This window comes from Mercenaria mercenaria, chromosome 14 (genome assembly GCF_021730395.1).
Source record: "Mercenaria mercenaria strain notata chromosome 14, MADL_Memer_1, whole genome shotgun sequence".
Lineage (NCBI taxonomy): Eukaryota > Metazoa > Mollusca > Bivalvia > Venerida > Veneridae > Mercenaria > Mercenaria mercenaria.
In genome coordinates this window covers 9,608,332-9,627,031 of record NC_069374.1, presented here as the reverse complement: position 1 = coordinate 9,627,031, position 18,700 = coordinate 9,608,332, and the positions used below count along the sequence as shown (strand labels likewise).

The 18,700-nt window shown below is 37.3% G+C and overlaps 1 protein-coding gene across 2 annotated transcripts in view; it reads left to right on the top strand.

Moving 5' to 3' along the window:
• LOC123526343 (neprilysin-1-like) overlaps positions 1-18,700 on the top strand; it is a 108,120-nt gene that overhangs the window by 71,436 nt on the left and 17,984 nt on the right. For both annotated transcript variants that reach the window (XM_053522921.1, XM_053522922.1), the window contains 11 exons: positions 1,047-1,252; positions 1,675-1,854; positions 3,270-3,356; positions 4,392-4,516; positions 6,206-6,308; positions 9,944-10,063; positions 10,787-10,885; positions 11,794-11,871; positions 14,486-14,589; positions 15,416-15,474; positions 18,173-18,224. In XM_053522921.1, coding sequence (XP_053378896.1) covers positions 1,047-1,252; positions 1,675-1,854; positions 3,270-3,356; positions 4,392-4,516; positions 6,206-6,308; positions 9,944-10,063; positions 10,787-10,885; positions 11,794-11,871; positions 14,486-14,589; positions 15,416-15,474; positions 18,173-18,224 — 1,213 coding nt within the window. The remainder of the gene's footprint in view (positions 1-1,046; positions 1,253-1,674; positions 1,855-3,269; positions 3,357-4,391; positions 4,517-6,205; positions 6,309-9,943; positions 10,064-10,786; positions 10,886-11,793; positions 11,872-14,485; positions 14,590-15,415; positions 15,475-18,172; positions 18,225-18,700) is intronic.

Below are 18,700 nucleotides of genomic sequence, written 5' to 3'. Positions count from 1 at the left end.
CCAGAACAGACAGAGAGAAATTCATTTTAGATACAGGTCTGTCTGCCTAACTTAGCCTAGCTCTTTGCGAATAGACCTGGTTCTCAAAAGTGCCTGGTGTATTGTACCTGTACACGTGAAGCCGTCTTTCCTTGGTTGAACCAGTACAGGCCTTTTAGGTAGGTGGGAGACACTCAAGAGCATCTCAGATATTTCCAGTGCTTGGACCGGGATTTGAACCTTGGACCTCTTGATTGACAGTCAAGTGTGTTACCACTAGGCCACCCGCCCACCTTATAGTGTTAGTAGTTAGAAATTATATCATAGTTGGACCTTAATACATGATTTTGGGAAAATATGTTGCCTGCTTTAGGAAAGACATAATGCATGATTTTTGGAAAATATGTTGCCTGCTTTAGGAAAAACATAATACATGATTTTGGGAAAATATGTTGCCTGCTTTAGGAAAAACATAATGCATGATTTTGCAAAAACATAAAAATTATAACATGACTGAAGGAAAACATATTTCAAAATTTAGGGAAAGGATAATGCATGCTTTAGGGAAAACATATTACATGATTCAGGGAAAACATATTACATGAGTGTTTGAGAAAGCATAGTGCACACTTAAGGGAAACATAACATCATTCAGGGAAAACATATAACATGATTTAGAGAAAACATTGTGCATGATTAGGGAAAACTGTGCATGATTTGGGGAAAACAGTAAGGCATGCTTCAAGGAAAATGTCTTATATGATACAGGAAAAACAAATTACATGATTTAGGGAAAACATCATACATGATATATGGAAAACACATTGCATGACCATGCAAAAAATATATTGCAATAATGGTATTTCAGGAGTAGTCTAGTCCAGCCAGGTGGTTTGTACAGCTTATGTGGTTTTCTGATGGACAACTGTATACAGACAGACATATTGTACCCATACCATACGGGAGTTGTTAAATTCACAGACTAGACTAGGTGTTTTGGAACTTCACATGTTTTTTCCCACCCTATGAAATTTACATTTTGCAGAATACTTTATTTATATTTTTAGCACAAATAGAACAAGTTGGTGATAGGCCACTACGGAAATTGCTGGTAGAGTTAGGACGTTGGCCTGTGATAGATAGGAAATGGTCGGCGAGAAAATTTGTACTGGAAGATGTTCTGGGAGACATGAGGGGAAAGTATAACGCCCCGATTCTCGTCGATGTTTGGATAGGGCCAGATGACAAGAATTCGTCCATTAATATTATACAGGTTACTTTGGAATCATTTTTTTTTTGTGATGAACTAGCTTTTATTAACATCAAGGTCCAAGAAAAAGCTCTTAAGAATGAATTTAGAAAAAAAAGCTTTGGAGGAAACAGTGTGTTGCTTATAATAGTTAGCGTTAAAATTCTTTAATAAAAAAAATTCTTAATACCAATAACCACATGTACATTGTCAACTGTAACTTGTCTTTTTTCCTAGGAAAGATATATTTTATCTTATCATATATCATTATTTACCACCTGGAAGACCTTACAAACCCCTCTTAGGTAGACAAGAAATACAACTGCTAGTCAAACATTCACCCCACCATGGGATCAGACTTCCAAACCCAAGATTTGCAGTCTTGAGTTCTTCCTTATAAGATCTTTTTCTGATATGGTTAATAAATGTTACTGTTGAATTTTTAGTTAGATGAGCCAGCGCTTGGTATGCCCAGCAGAGAATATTATCTACATGACCCAGATTCTATAGACGTGAAAGCCTACCTTAGATACATGTGTGATGTGGCAGTGCTGTTAGGCGCAAACCCCGATACTGTCAAGACAGAAATGGAGAAAGTCCTTCAGTTTGAGACTGTCATAGCCAATGTAAATAATGTTCAAATTTATTTTGCAGTCATTATGTTTTTATATATATGGAAGGGTTATGATTTCATTATGCAATAACATATATGTGTATACATGTTTGTAAGAAAATTCTTGTCATATTATCATTGTTTATAAAAGAAGCTACATACTTTCCAATAAATCATGTGAGCGACTTGCTGTGCATTCAAATGTTCATAAAGATATATAAAAAAATTGTTAAGGTATTCATATTGAGACAAGTATGAAATATTATACTTGATTTAACAATTTTGATTCACTTAATTAGAGAAAATACCTCAGATTATATCCATTGAGATGATTTTTTTTCAAACTTCAAACAATTTGTTAACAAAACTTATGCTGGAATGATTCTCATATTTTGCTTGAATAACCAGCTTTGTAATTAAAACCAACAAGAACCTGCCTGAGTCTGAAAAACTTCGGAATCTTGTTTTCTAAACCATTTAATCTTTAAATAGGTGGATAATGTTTCGTTTTCATCTTGTGTGTAGGATGTATTGCACATTACATAGGCTATAAACTTTAATCTGTACCCTGCTAAATTTCTAAAATAGACTGGTGCATCTTTCAATTTGGGCAATACCATTTATTATTCAAAGGGGTGTTCACTGAAAATTAATTGACTGAATAGTGAACATTGCAAACCATGATTAGCATGCACGGATCACTTGCTGCCAGCAGGCTAATAGTTAAATGCATTTCATGTTCAGTTTAACAAGTTTTGAATTTTTAGTTTGATTTGATATTGGATTTGTAAACATAAAGCATTTACTATCAGTTTGAATTTGGTAAACAATGTAAAGTTGTTAATGATTTGATTTTTGGTATATCAAAATTAAGTTTTGATTTGATGTTAGGTTTGTAATCTATACGTTTTGAGAACAGAGTTGATGTTTGGTGAGGAACATATAAGCTTTTGAGTACTGACTTGATGTTAAGTATGTTAACTTAGAGTTTTGAGTACTGATTTGATAATGGGTATATCAACTATTAATTGTGAGAATTTTTTATTTTGGTATATAAACTATCAGTTTTGAGTACTGATTTTATGTTGGGTATATGAATTAAATATGTTGAGTGCAGATTTGATATTTAACTTGTGAACGATAAGTTTTGAGTACCATACTGATATGAAGATTATCATATAACCTACAAGTTTTGAGAACTAATTTTAAGTTAGGAATATAAACTATAGATTTTTAATACTGATTGATATTTGGTATGTTATCTATATGTTTTGAGTTCTAATTTAATATTCGGTATGTAAACTACAAGTTTTGAGTTCTAATTTGATGTTGGGTATATGAACTACAAGTTTTGAGTACTGATTTGATGTTGGGTATATAAACTACAAGTTTTGAGTAATGATTTATTGTTGGGTATATTTGTTTCAGATGAGTAAACCACAGAGCGAGAGGCATGACACTGGTGCTAGATACAACAAGATGACCATTGGAGACTTACAAAAGGCTGTACCAAAAGTAAGTTTAGTTTGTTATGGTCTTCTTCCGTCGGTAACAATTGTGTCAGCTCCATATAACTTAAATCCCCTGAAGGATTTTCATGAAACTTGGGTCAAATGATCACTTTATCTAGACGATTTGCAGAACTTATGAGTCAGCCATGTCGGCTCAAGGTCAAGGTCACAACTCGAGGTCAAAGGTATGAGCCTTCGATTTTGTGTCCGCTCTGTATATCCTAAACCCCTTGAAGGACTTTCATGAATCTTTTGTCCAAGGATCACCTCATCAAGTTGAGGTGCAGAACTTATGAGTCAGCCATGTTGGCTCAAGGTCAAGGTCACCACTCTAGGTAAAAAGTTTGAGCCTTCCATTTTGTGTCCGCTCTGTATCTCCTAAACCCCTTGAGTGATTTTCATGAAACTTGGGTCAAATGATCACCTCATCAAGACAATATGCAGAACTTGGGAGTCAGCCATGTCAGCTCAAAGTGAAGGTCACATCTCAAGATCAAATGTTTGAGCCTTCCATTTTGCATCTGCTCTGTATCTCCCCCTTGAGGGATTTTGATATGACTTTGTTGTAATATTCACCTTATCAAGACAATGTGCAGAACTCCAAATTCACCCATGCCAGCTAAAGGTCAAGGTCACAACTCAAATGTTTGAGCCTTCAATTTCCTTTCCCTTCTTTTCTGCTAAACCGCTTGAAGGATTTTCTTGAAACTTTGTGTAAGTGTTCACCTTATTGAGATCAGCCATGCAGGCTCAAGGTCAAGGTCACTGTAAAATATACTTAACAAACCATAACAGTGGCGGGGGATATAGTGGGATATAGCTGTCTTTCAGACTGTATTGTTGCTATAGCAATAGTCAGTTATTTATCTGAAATGAAACTTAAGGTAACTGTAGAGGAAGATGGTCACCTTTTTGCTGGTACTCTTTAAAATAGGTTTGACTGTTCTTATCTTGTTTTACTTTGCACACTTACAGTAGGTCAACTTTAATGTCTGGGAACAATACATGTTCATATATAAGTTGACTATATTTCTTTCAGTTTGATTGGCTGAGGTATTTCAACAAATTCTTACCAGTGACTGTTGACAAGTCAGAGGAGATAGTTGTTTTTGCTCCAGATTTTCTCCATGACATGGTAGACCTTGTAGAGCAGACAGAGAAAAGGTGAAGTACTTTTATATTCAATCTTTCACCACAGTATGGTACGTAAACTGTTCTGAGCAGACAGAGGAAAGGTGAAGTACTTTTATATTCAGTTTCTCACCACAGTATGGTACGTAAACTGTTCTGAGCAGACAGAGGAAAGGTGAAGTACTTTTATATTCAGTTTCTCGCCACAGTATGGTACGTAAACTGTTCTGAGCAGACAGAGGAAAGGTGAAGTACTTTTATATTCAGTTTTTCGCCACAATATGGTACGTAAACTGTTCTGAGCAGACAGAGGAAAGGTGAAGTACTTTTATATTCAGTTTCTCGCCACAATATGGTACGTAAACTGTTTTGAGCAGACAGAGGAATGGTGAAGTACTTTCATATTCAGTTTCTCGCCACAATATGGTATGTAAACTGTTTTGAGCAGACAGAGGAAAGGTGAAGTACTTTCATATTCAGTTTCTCGCCACAGTATGGTAAGTAAACTGTTTTGAGCAGACAGAGGAAAGGTGAAGTACATTTATATTCAGTTTCTCGCCACAGTATGGTAAGTAAACTGTTTTGAGCAGACAGAGGAAAGGTGAAGTACTTTTATATTCAGTTTCTCGCCACAGTACGGTACCTAAACTGTTTTGAGCAGACAGAGGAAAGGTGAAGTACTTTCATATTCAGTTTCTCGCCACAGTACGGTACCTAAACTGTTTTGAGCAGACAAGAGGAAAGGTGAAGTACTTTCATATTCAGTTTTTCGCCACAGTACGGTACGTAAACTGTTTTGAGCAGACAGAGGAAAGGTGAAGTACTTTCATATTCAGTTTTTCGCCACAGTATGGTACGTAAACTGTTTTGAGCAGACAGAGGAAAGGTGAAGAACACAGTATGGTACGTAAACTGTTTTGAGCAGACAGAGGAAAGGTGAAGTACTTTTATATTCAATTTTTCGCCACAGTATGGTATGTAAACTGTTTTGAGCAGACAGAGGAAAGGTGAAGTACTTTTATATCATCCAGTTTTTCACCACAGTATTGTATGTAAACTGTTTTGAGAAGACAGAGGAAAAGTTAAGTATTTTTATGTTCAATATTCTCCATGATATGTTAGACCTTGTAGAACAGACAGACAATTGACCATGTAGAGCAGATAGAGACTGAAGTATAGTATTAATAATAACAAAGGCAAACTTCAGAATTCTATTTTATTTGTTAATATTGTGTGCATTTTTTACTACAGTAAAACCTGTGTTAACAGCTAGCTAAGGGAGCAACTTATCCTGGCTACTTAAGACAGATTGAAATTATAACAGAAAGTAAATTGACTGGCTGTTTAAGGCAAGTGGCTGCTTATTAGAGGTGACCGCTCAGTCAGGTTCAGTTATACTATTATTCAGAAAAACTGCTTTGATACAGGGTTGAACCTGTCTGAGTGGTTACCTGTGTGAAGCAGCCGGTTAGCTTAGACTTGCCACATTGACGTGTTGTTCTATTTCAATTTGTCTGAAGCAGCCAGATTCCGTTTCTTTGTTTCTCTCTAGGCTGGCTGCATAATACAGGTTTGATTGTAGCATCAATATGTCTATATTGTCAATGATAAATATAGAAGTTTATGTTGTTACCTTTATTTTTTTTTTGCATATTTAGATTATAAATTTTACAGAATGTCCATTAAATATGTTTGTTATGAAAGGTATGTCTTTTCCAACAGGGTTGTTAGTAACTTTGTGTTGTGGCGACTGATTCTAGGGTTTATACCGGAACTCACAATGAGTTTCCAAGAGGCAAGAAGTGCATACAGAAAAGTTGTGCAGGTAAGCAAGATTGCAAATAAATTAATGGTCGTGTAAATTCAGACGATTAAAAACTAGTGTTAGCATTAATTGTCAAGGAAAAGACACTGACAGTGTGTGAAATAAAGAAATATCTTTCAAGTCACAGGTCATTGTAAAAAAGATATAGTTGAAAATGCTTCTGTTTGAAGTGACTCAACCCTATAGTTTGTTTGGTGGAGTATAAATGACTTGAAGTGTCTTGTTTCCGGTAGAATTATATAGAGAGCATTGGCTTTTGCTTACCTAGTTGGTAAAGATAAAGGTATTTCCATAATAGATCTTATCTTTCCATCTATATAGGGAAAAGACAAGCTGCACACACATTCATTGTGACATCATAAATAACATGTATGATTTTATAACTTACAATATCTTTAGAAATTTGTAATGGTAGGCAAGAAAAATGAGCATATAATTATGTCTTCCTATGACAGAGGAGTGGTTTTTAGCTCAACCATTCAAAGAATAAGTAGAGCTATCTTATTCACCATGGCGTCGGCGTCACACCTTGGTTAAGTTTTTTGTACCAGTCCACATTTTGACAAAATCTTTTGAGATAAAGCTTTGATACTTTCAACACTTGTTTACCATCACCATGTCCAGTTATAGGCAAGAGTACATAACTCCATCAAGGGTTTTGGCTGAATTATGGCCCCTTTTGACTTAGAAATCATGGTTAAGTTTTTCGTACCAGTTCATATTTTGACAAAGTCTTTTGAGATAAAGCTTTGAAACTTTCAACACTTGTTTACCATCACCAGGTCCAGTTATAGGCAAGAGTACATAACTCTATCAAGGATTCTGGCTGAATTGTGGCCCCTGTCGACTTAGATATCTTGGTTAAGTTTTTCATACCAGTTCATATTTTGTGTAAAGTGTTTGACATATGGCTTTGAAACTTTTATCACATGTTCAGTATTATAGTCTCTATCTGTAGGCAAGAGTACATAACTCTGTCATCTATTTTGGCTGAATTATGGCCCTTTTTGGACTTGGAAATTGGTTCCGTTTTCGTACAAGTCCACGTTTTGTCAAAATTATTTGACATAATGGCTTTTAAACTTTTGAACACTTGTTTATCATCATGATTTCCATCTGTAGGCAAGAGTACATAATTCTGACACCTATTTTGGCTGAATTATGGTCCTTTTTAAATTTTTCATACCATTCCATATTTTGTTTAAACTGTTTGACTTTGAAACTTTGAACACTTCATTATCATCATGGTCACACATTGCCATTTAATGCAAGACTTATCAAAATGGTTTGCCTAATTTATTTTTTTCTTTTGTCTGAAAATCTGTGGTAATATTTTGACCCCGTTCTTCAATCAATTCTTCAAATAGTCGAGCGCGCTGTCATTCGACAGCTCTTGTTTTTATTAGCTCACATGTCACTTTGTGACAAGGTGAGCTTTTGTGATCGCGCAGCGTCCGTTGTCCGTGCGTCTGTCCGTCCGTGCGTAAACTTTTGTTTTGACCACTCTAGAGGTCACATTTTTCATGGGATCTTTATGAAAGTTGTTCTGATTGTTCATCTTGATGATATCTAGGTCAAGTTCGAAACTGGGCCACGTGCGGTCCAAAACAAGGTCAGTAGGTCTAAAATAGAAAAACCTTGTGACCTCTCTAGAGGCCATACTTTTCAATGGATTTTCATGAAAGTTGGTCAGAATGTTCACCTTGATGATATCTAGGTCAAGTTCGAAACTGGGTCATGTGCCTTCAAAAACTAGGTCAGTAGGTGAAATAATAAAAAAACCTTGTGACCTCTCTAGAGGCCATATTTTTCACGGGATCTGTATGAAAGTTGGTCTGATTGTTCATCTTGATGATATCTAGTTTAGGTTCGAAACTGAGTCACGTGTGGTCCAAAACTAGGTCAGTAGGTCTAAAAATAGAAAAACCTTGTGACCTCTCTAGAGGCCATACTTTTCAATGGATTTTCATGAAAGTTGGTCAGAATGTTCACCTTGATGGTATCTAGGTCAAGTTCGAAACTGGGTTATGTGCCATCAAAAACTAGGTCAGTAGGTCAAATAATAGAAAAACCTTGTGACCTCTCTAGAGGCCATATTTTTCACGGGATCTGTATGAAAGTTGATCTGAGTGTTCATCTTGATGATATCTAGGTCAAATTCGAAACAGGGTCAACTGCGATCCAAAACTAGGTCAGTAGGTCTAAAAATAGAAAAACCTTGTAACCTCTCTAGAGGCCATACTTATGAATGGATCTTCATGAAAATTGGTCAGAATGTTTACCTTAATGATGTCTAGGTCAGATTTAAAACGGGGTCACATGCCATCAATAACTAGGTCAGTAGGTCAGATAATAGAAAAACCTTGTGTCCTCACTTGAGGCCATATTTTTCATGGGATTTGTATGAAAGTTTGTCTGAATGTTCATCTTGATGATATCTAGGTCAGATTTGAAACTGGGTCAACTGTGGTCAAAAACTAGGTCAGTAGGTCTTAAAATAGAAAAACCTTGTGACCTCTCTAGAGGCCATACTTTTGAATGGATCTTCATGAAAATTAGTCAGAATGTTCACCTGGATGATATCTAGGTCAAGTTCGAAACTGGGTCACGTGTAGTCAATAACTAGGTCAGTAGGTCAAATAATAAAAAACCTTGTGACCTCTCTAGAGGCCATATTTTTCAATGGATCTTCATGAAAATTGGTCAGAATTTTTGTCTTGATGATATCTTGGTCAGGTTCAAAACTGGGTCACATGAGCTCAAAAACTAGGTCACTGTGTCAAATAATAGAAAAAACGATGTCATACTCAGTTCAAAACTGGGTCATGTGGGGACAGGTGAGCGATTCAGGACCATCATGGTCCTCTTGTTTACCCTCCAGACAGGTGGGGGTGGGGTTAAGAAATCTTTTTAGCACTTAGTTTCTTATTCCCTGCTGTCCCTTGGGTTTGGAAAACCCTGTCTTACACAGACAGGAATCCTTATATTCCCCCAAAGGACTGAAGTTGTTACTATGGTGCTCTGCATACTAAGATAATTTAGTGGACTCAAGCAAGACTGTATGATTTAATGGACTCAGTGTTAGATAATGAGATTGACTCAATATTAGTTAGTTTGTTGGCTTCAGTATGAAATATTTTGATGGACTTGATATTACATAATGTGACAAACTCAAAATTACATAATTTAATGGACTTGATATTACATAATGTGACAAACTCAAAATTACATAATTTAATGGACTTGATATTACATAATGTGACAAACTCAAAATTACATAATTTGATGGACTTGATATTACTTATTTGATAGATTTTGATTTAATTCCATTTAGAATCCATAGTTCAGTTTGTGTAATGGCAGCCAGTTAATCTAGCCAGTGTTCCTGTTGTTTGTACCAGTTTTGATTTATTCTTTACAAATAACTGACAACTTACATGAATTAGAGAATCATAGGTGGACAACAAAGGATTTCTGTTACATTTTGTCTTCTGTAAAGTTTTCATGGACCAAATTTACTTGAACAAGAATCAGTTTTGTGAACTTCTGTCTTGTGGTGTTCCTGCTGGAAACTGCCTGTGTGTGACATGCTTGAATAGGAATGACAAATGAAACAAGATGTAAATACATTACAGGGTGTGATCAGAGATAAGCCAAGATGGAATAAGTGTGTTGAATATCTAAATGAGCGACTTGGCCTTGCCACAGGAGCAATGTTTGTGCATGAAAAGTTCAGGAAAGAAAGTAAAGATGTGGTAGGTTGTTATAGACAATATAGGTAGTGGGGTTTAAATATCTGACACCTATTTTATTGGACTGCTTTGTCCATAATTTACTACTAATAATACTTGGGCATAAGAACTGGTCCGAACTTAGGCGTTTCAAAGAACCAGTATGTACGCTCTCTTTTGCTAGGCCCTAGGCATTCATGTATTGAAGGCTGGTAACTTTGCATTAGACATTGTAATCCTTTTTTCTCAAGTGGACGACCCAAAAATATAGTTTCTTTCCTCTGACAAAGTGTTGTCACGAGGGTATTAATCACAAGTTAGTAATAGCTTTAGTTATGTCAAATGTCATTAAGATCTGAAGCAGATGAACAGATATGAGACAAAAAGTAATCTTAAAGTCTAAAGTTTCAGACTAAAACATTGATGAATACGGACCTAGGACTAAGGAAGGAATACAAACTAAACTGACGTAAAGTGATTCATATCGATAATATTATATAGGTTAAAACAGTCATTACTGCTCTTCTTCACATGATACAAGTCAATAACAAGTATGAGCTAAGAATTATCCAATCAGATGCTGGAGATTTAAGACTGGTTTCCAGACTTTGTTTTGTAAGCTTTAAATCTAGTTAGACACTATTGTTTTCATATAAACTAAAAACTGTTTCTTCACAAACTAGAACAAATTTAAATGAACTAAATCTGTTAATGAAATGTTAACCGAGCTACATTCAAATATTTCAGGCTTTAGAAATGATAGGTAACTTGAGAGCTGCGTTCATAGACTTACTGCTGGAGAATGATTGGATGGATAATGAAACCAGGGCTGTTGCCAGGGAGAAGGTAACATTTACCATGTTTCATTATCCTGAATAATGCAGATACAGCCCAAACATGACTAAGGAAAAAGACATGTTGACAGGTTCAAGGTTAGCTGGATAGATGCAATCATGCATTGTCCACAATTTGAAAAAAAGATCATCTTCTGCTTTGAAACCACTGGTCAGAATTACACCAAACTTGGTTTGAAGCATCTTGGCATGGTGGTCTCTCACGTTTGTTCAAGTGGTTCATCTTGGCCCCTTATATGTGGTTAGAGCTATATATAGAAAAATATTTAAACATCTTCTCGAGCTGCTTGATAGATCTTCATCAAACTTGGTGTGTAGCATTGTTATAAGGCCCTCACTTCTTTATGTTCAAAAGCAGGAACTTAGCCTCTTGTTGGGGCTGAAAATAGAAAAAACTTTAAGCAACTCTTCTTGAAGGTTCTAGATGGATCTTCATCAAACTTAGTCTGTAGTGTTCTTCTAAAATCTCCTGTACTACATTTCTTCAAATTTGGGCATTTGCCTCTTTAAGGGGAAACGAGGGTTAAAAATAGAAACATCTTTAAATTAATTTTTTCTCTTCTGTTATTTCTCAATTTATGACGTTCATTTTCTATGAAATACTGCATATAAAAAAGATTTTCAATATTGTCACCAAACTGTTACAGATTAGTTTGAAAGAATTACAATATACTGTGAAATCATTATTATTCATGGGGGACTAATTTTCATGGATTTCGTGGTTGAGTCAATCCACGAAATTTAATCCCAACGAAGAAGTCAAATTCCCATCCATTTTATGTTCAAAAGTTAAAATCCACGAATTCATATCCCCACGAAATTCCCGTTTTGACCAAAACAACGAAATTTCATGCCCACGAAATTAAATGATTTTACAGTAATTGAGTGATTTCTTTTCAGGCTACTGCAATCAAGGAGAGAATCGGTTATCCAGACTTTATCCTGGATCCCGTACAGCTAGACAAAAAGTTTGAGACAGTATGTATGCTTGTGTTTCAGTTAAGTCATTGCAGTCAGGTGACCTATTCATGTTGTTTTGATACCAGTGCAAACTTGTTTCTCCACAAGTAATTGAGAACTTAACCAAATACCGATAACAACTGAAAAACATGGTTGTCAGACTTCTAGTAGAGCTGAGTTGAGCTGGTTGTCAGACTCCTATCTGAGCTGGCTGTCAGACTTCTAGCTGAGCTGGTTGTCAAACTTCTAGTTGAGTTGGCTGTCAAACTTCTAGCTGAGTTGGCTGCCAGACTTCTAGCTGAGCTGGCTGTCAGACTCCTAGCCAAACTGGCTGTCAGACTTCTAGCCAAGCTGGCTTTCAGACTTTGAGCAGAGCTGATTTCTGGTTGAGCTGGCTGTCAGACTTCTAGTTGAGCTGGCTGTCACACTTCTAGCCTAACTGGCTGTCAGTTTTCTAGCCAAACTGGCTGTCCGACTTCTAGTTGAGCTGTTGTCAGACTTTGAGCTGAGCTGGCTGTCAAACTTCTAAGTGAGCTGGCTGTCACACTTTTAGCCTAACTGGTTGTCAGGCTTCTAGCCAAACTGGCTGTCAGACTTCTAGTTGAGCTGTTTGTCGGACTTTGAGCCGAGCTGGTTGTCAGACTTTTAAGTGAGCTGGCAGTCAGATTTCTAGTTTAGCTGGCAGTCAGACTTCTAGCCAAACTGCCTGTTGGACTTATAGCTGAACTGGCTGTCAGACTTTTAGTTGAGCTGGCTGTGACACATCTAGCCAAGCTGGCTATCAGACTTCTAGTTGAGCTAGTTGTCACACTTCTAGCCAAACTGGCTGTCACACTTCTAGCTGAGCTTTCTGTCAGACTCCTAGCTGAGCTGGCTGTCAGACTTCTGGATGAGCTAGCTGTCAAACCTCTAGCTGAGCTGGCTGTCAGACTTCTAGCTGAGCTGGCTATCAGACTTCTAGCCAAGCTGACTTTCAGACTTGGAGCAGAGCTGACTTCTGGTTGAGCTGGCTGTCAGACTTCTAGTTGAGCTGGCTGTCACACTTCCAGTTGAGCTGGCTGTCACACTTCTAGCCTAACTGGCTGTCACACCTCTAGCCAAACTGGCTGTCACACTTCTAGTTGAGCTGTTTGTCGGACTTTGAGCCGAGCTGGCTGTCAGACTTCTAGTTGAGCTGGCTGTCACACTTCTAGCCAAACTTGCTGTCAGACTTCTAGTTGAGCTGTTTGTCAGACTTTTAACTGAGCTGGCAGTCAGATTTCTAGTTCAGCTGGCAGTCAGACTTCTAGCCGAACTGCCTGTTGGACTTACAGTCGTATTGGCCGTCCGAATTCGGCTGTCAGACTTCAGCTGAGCTGGCTCTTACACTTCTAGCCAAGCTTCAGACTTCTAGTTGAGCTGGTTGTTACACTTCTAGCTAAACTGGCTGTCAGGCTTCTAGCCAAACTGTCTGTCAGACTTATAGCCAAGCTGGTTTTCAGACTTGGAGCAGAGCTGGCTGTCAGACTTGGAGCAGAGCTGACTTCTGGTTGAGCTGGCTGTCAGACTTCTAGCTGAACTGGCTATCAGACTTACAGCCAAGCTGGCTTTCAGACTTGGAGCCAAGCTGGCTGTCAGACTTGGAGCAAAGCTGACTTCTGGTTGAGCTTGCTGTGAGACTTATAGCCAAACTGGCTGTCAAAATTCTAGCTGAACTGGCTGCCAGACTTCTAGCCAAGCTGGCTGTCAGACTTCTAGCTGAATGGTCTGTCTGACTTCTAGCCATGCTGACTGTCAGACTTGGAGCAGAGCTGACTGTCAAACTTCTAGCAGAGCTGGCTGTCAGACTTCTAGCTGAGCTGGCTGTCAGACTTCTAGCTGAGCTGGCTGTCAGACTTCCAGCTGAGCTGGCTGTCAGACTTCCAGCTGAGCTGGCTGTCAGACTTCCAGCTGAGCTGGCTGTCAGACTTCTAGCTGAGCTGGCTGTCAGACTTCCAGCTGAGCTGGCTGTCAGACTTCTAGCTTAGCTGGTTGTCAGACTTCTATTTGAGCTGGCCTTCAGACTTTAGTTGAGCTGGGTATTGGACTTCTAGCTTAGCTGGTAGTCACACTTCTGTCTGAGCTGGCTGTCAGACTTCTAGCTGAGATATCGTGGTATTTTGGCTTGATTCACTCAGACCTCCATATTTCCTATTGGAAATTGCAAGTTTAAACTGTCTTAGTGATTGAGTCAGTGTCACTGCATATAGAACTTGTAGTTAAAATTTCTGTTAAGAGACATCATGTAAAAATGAAACCAATGATTTAAACTTCTAGATTATTTTATGGAATGAAGGGATGGTGATTGGATACAGTTAAACCTGCAGTAGCAGCCCCCTGTATTGAGCAGCCATTTGCCATAAACACAGTCAGCTTATATTCCAACCTGACTTTTCGTTCTGAATTCTGCTTGTCTTAAGAAACCAGACTGTGTCACTTCCTTGGTTGGCTGCTTAGTACAGATTTGATTGTAAGCTCTACTGCGGGAGCTACCTGGCAGCCTACTGTTACTTCTAGGTGTGATGTCGATTGTTTCAAATCACATTTTTGTTAATTTAAATAACATTCAATGTTATATTGCAAGATGGCTCACAAGTAATGTTTTTATTTTCAGTTGTATTTTGAACCAGACCAATATTTTGAGAATATTTTGAGAGTGGAGAGATATGATGCTAACAGAACAATGATAAAGTTCAGAAAGCCTGTCAAGAAAGATGTGTAAGTTCAGATATTTGAAATTTTCTTCTCTCTGTATACCATTGAACCTTACTTATCAGTGGCTTGTATTAACCTTTAGCCTGCTGGCAGCAAGTGATTCTGCTTGTCCATTAAGGCTGACCATGGTCTGCACTGTTGGCTGTTCAGTCTGAAATTTTCAGTGAACACCCCACCCCTTTGAATAACAAGTGGTGTTGCCCAAATTGTATAATGGACCAGTCCATTTTAGAAATTTAGCAGGGTAATTTAGTACTTACCTTAAGCAGCCAGTCAGCTTGCTTTCTGAATTGACATTTTGTTCTTATTTCTTCCTGCCATAAGCTGCCACATTGTTTCCCTCCCTTAACTAGCTGCTTAACAGGGGTTTGTATGGTTTGAAGAGGTTTAGTCACTTGACCAAAATACCAAAATTTATAACATCTTATCTGCAGGATTCAGATTTTATGTCATTTATACACCAGAAAATTGAAAATGATGGAGTGGATTTATGATAGTAATGTCTACTTCAAATTCTGTTCTTTGAAGATATAGAAAATCATGAAAGTATAACATATATGGACAAACCGTAGATACCCTTATATAATGCTCACCCCTGGATTTTGCCCAGAGTCCTGTGAAAAAAACAGTTTTGTCAATTTTGAGGTAGACTGAAAACGAAAGTAGGATTTATATTGTAAATTCTAGATTGAAATTAATTTTAACACACATTAAAAAAAAATGATGTTACCTCGATAGGTTGGACAGACTATAGTAAACATTTAGTGAGAAAGCAGATGATCTAGTGAAAATAATGTTGAATTGTTTCAATGAATATGTTCTATTTCAGTTGGGAGCAGCACCCTGCTGTAGTGAATGCCTTCTACAATCCAAACACTAATGATATAGGTAAACGAAATACTGTATCTATTGAAAGTAAAATTTCTAGAATGCAAAAAACTAATTATGAATAATTCTTTTCTGTTACATAAAAAAAACACTTTGTTCTGTGTGTCAGGTCAGCTTGTAGCTGAACTGTTTGAATTTTTTCAAAAAGTAGAGCTTTTTTGTCAGCCTTTCATTGACGTCCACATTGATGACTGTATCACAAAAGCTTTAAATGTAAGCAGTTTTCTCTGACACAACTGGACCTCATGCTTTGCCCCTTTTTAACATAGAAATTTTGTGACAGTTTTGCATGTAAGCATGTTATTCAGGAATGACCTGACCAAATGTTTTCAGATTCTCCCTACGTCATTGGCATTAATGGATGGTCATTATGTGGTGGCCTCAAGTTTCATAACTCATGCTTACATTTAAGTAAAATTCTACTCCTTTTTCAACTTAGAAAACTGTGCTTAAGCTTTTGTTTGTACACATGTAAGCTTGTACATTTTGTATTAGGTGGAAGGGCTTCAAATAGACTGTAGCATGCTGTCATTAGATAGCTCTTGTTAAGTTTATTAATAGGCACCTGTGTTTACCTGTAATTTTAGGCTCCTTTGCTTAGTTCTTTTATTAACCAGGTTTTCGTTCAACGAAAACCTGAGTTATTAGATTGGGGTAGATGTTGGTCGGGCGGGCGGGCGGCGGCGGCGGCGGCGGCGGCGGCAAACTGGTGTTTCCGGTCAATAACTTTTGTTTCGGTAAAGATATTTGAATAAAACTTGGTATGTATGTAGCTTATATCAAGACAAAGGCTGGGATTGATTTTGGGGTTTCTGGGGTCAAGGTCAAGGTCACTGTTACTTAAAATAGAAAAAGGGTTTCCGGTCAATAACTTTTGTTTCGGTAAAGATATTTGAATAAAACTTGGTACGTATATAGCTTATATCAAGACAAAGGCTGGGATTGATTTTGGGGTTTCTGGGGTCAAGGTCAAGGTCACTGTTACTTAAAATAGAAAAAGGGTTTCCGGTCAGTAACTTTTGTTTCGGTAAAGATATTTGAATAAAACTTGGTATGTATGTAGCTTATATCAAGACAAAGGCTGGGATTGATTTTGGGGTTTCTGGGGTCAAGGTCAAGGTCACTGTTACTTAAAATAGAAAAAGGGTTTCCGGTCAATAACTTTTGTTTCGGTAAAGATATTTGAATAAAACTTGGTATGTATGTAGCTTATATCAAGACAAAGGCTGGGATTGATTTTGGGGTTTCTGGGGTCAAGGTCAAGGTCACTGTTACTTAAAATAGAAAAAGGGTTTCCGGTCAATAACTTAACTTAGGAATGAGCTATCATGATGAAACTTGGTGTATAGAAAACTTATATAAAGTTGTAGCTTGGGATTGATTTTGGGGTTTCTGGGATCAAGGTCAAGGTCATTGTTACTAAAAATAGGGTTAGGGTTAGCATATCTTCTACATGCATGGAGGGATTTTGATAAAAGTTGGCACAATTGTTCACCATCATGAGATGGAGTGTCATGCGCAAGAACCAGGTCCCTAGGTCTAAGGTCAAGGTCACACTTAGAGGTCAAAGGATACAAGAATGAAAAGTTTGTCCGGAGCATATCTTCTTCATGCATAGAGGGATTTTGATGTAACTTGGCACAATTATACACCATCATGAGACGAAGTGTCTTGCGCAGTTCCATTCTTTAGAATTACTTCCCTTTGTTGTTACTATAAATAGCTTATATTGTAACTTTTTCATTACTAGACGTAGGGAAAAATCGAGACCACTTTTCTGTAGTACAACATGCATGTTACATCCAATTTTGAGGTGTATTTTGACCAATCTCTACCTAGTAAGGATTTCTGTGTGGACTTACAATTTTTTTTTTTTGTATTTTTTTTTTTTATTTTATTTTTTTTTTTTTAAGATTAACTTCCCTTAGTTGTTACTATAAATAACTTATATTGTAACTTTTTTATAATTGACCGTAGGGAAAAACCAAGACCACTTTTCTGTGGTACAACATAGTTGTTACTTTCTAATTTTAGGTGTATTTTAAGGTATCTCTACCTGGTAAGGAGTTTTTTTGTGGACTTAGAAAAACAAAAGAATTACAATGATTACTAAACAACCACAAAATTAAAATTACATCTGCAAATACAGGTGCTAGAGTAAAGAAATTTGCTGTGATGGGCGTATATTGTGACATTCTGGCACTCTTGTTTATTCTTATGAAAAGTGTTGAAAACCTGGTTTCGTGGCATTGCTGCGTTTCTTGTCTTCTAGATGTAAAGCATGAGACTAGCTAAAGACTGCTGAAAATCTGTATTAGGGGTTAAGCTAGAACATATAACCCCTGGTTCTGTATTCTAGCATCTTTTTCTTAGCTTTGCTTTGCCCAGCTTATTGACATGATTATTATGTTACAAATACAAGACGGGAGACCAGTCTAAAAAATTTATCTTCTGATTGGTTGCTTGTGAACACAATTTTGAAATTGACCAATGGTATGCTTGTCACTCTTAGACAAGTCTTCATTTAATTTCTTGAAATTTCTTTGAAGGTTAAATGGTTTATTAAAACATAATTTACCTTCCAGTGTATTTGCATTGTGTGACAAAATTTGTTCTTTAATATTTAAATGACATAAAGCCTGATAGAATGCAAAACATAACATGACAAATGTGATTACAAATCAATCTGATATTTCAGTGTTTGCTGCAGGGATGCTTCAGCCACCTTTCTATAGTGAATACTTCCCAAAGTAAGTGCACATCTTCTATGAACATATATCTTTAGCAAATACTAGGTGGGCCGGTGGTCTAGTGGTAACACGCTTGACTGTCAATCCAGCGGTCCGGGGTTCGAATCTTGGTCCAGGCACTGGAAATTTCTGAGATGCTCTTGAGTGTCTCCCACCTAACTAGAGGCCTGTACTGGTTTTTCCCAGGAAAGACGGCTTCCCGTGTATCGGTGCTATACACCAGGCACGTTAAAGAACCAGACTGTCTATTCGAAAAGAGCTAGGCTAAGTTAGCCGGACACGTCTGTATCTGAAAAGTTCTCTCTGTCTGTTCTGGGGGCTTTATCTCACTCTGTCCCTCAGGTCAAATCGCTCTGTGTCTGAACTAGTAGAGAATGATTTCGCGCTGTGTGGCTGCAGTATATGTAAAGCGCCTTTGAAAATTTTTATCATGAAAAAGGGCGCTATATAAATCTGGTATTATAATACATTTGTAT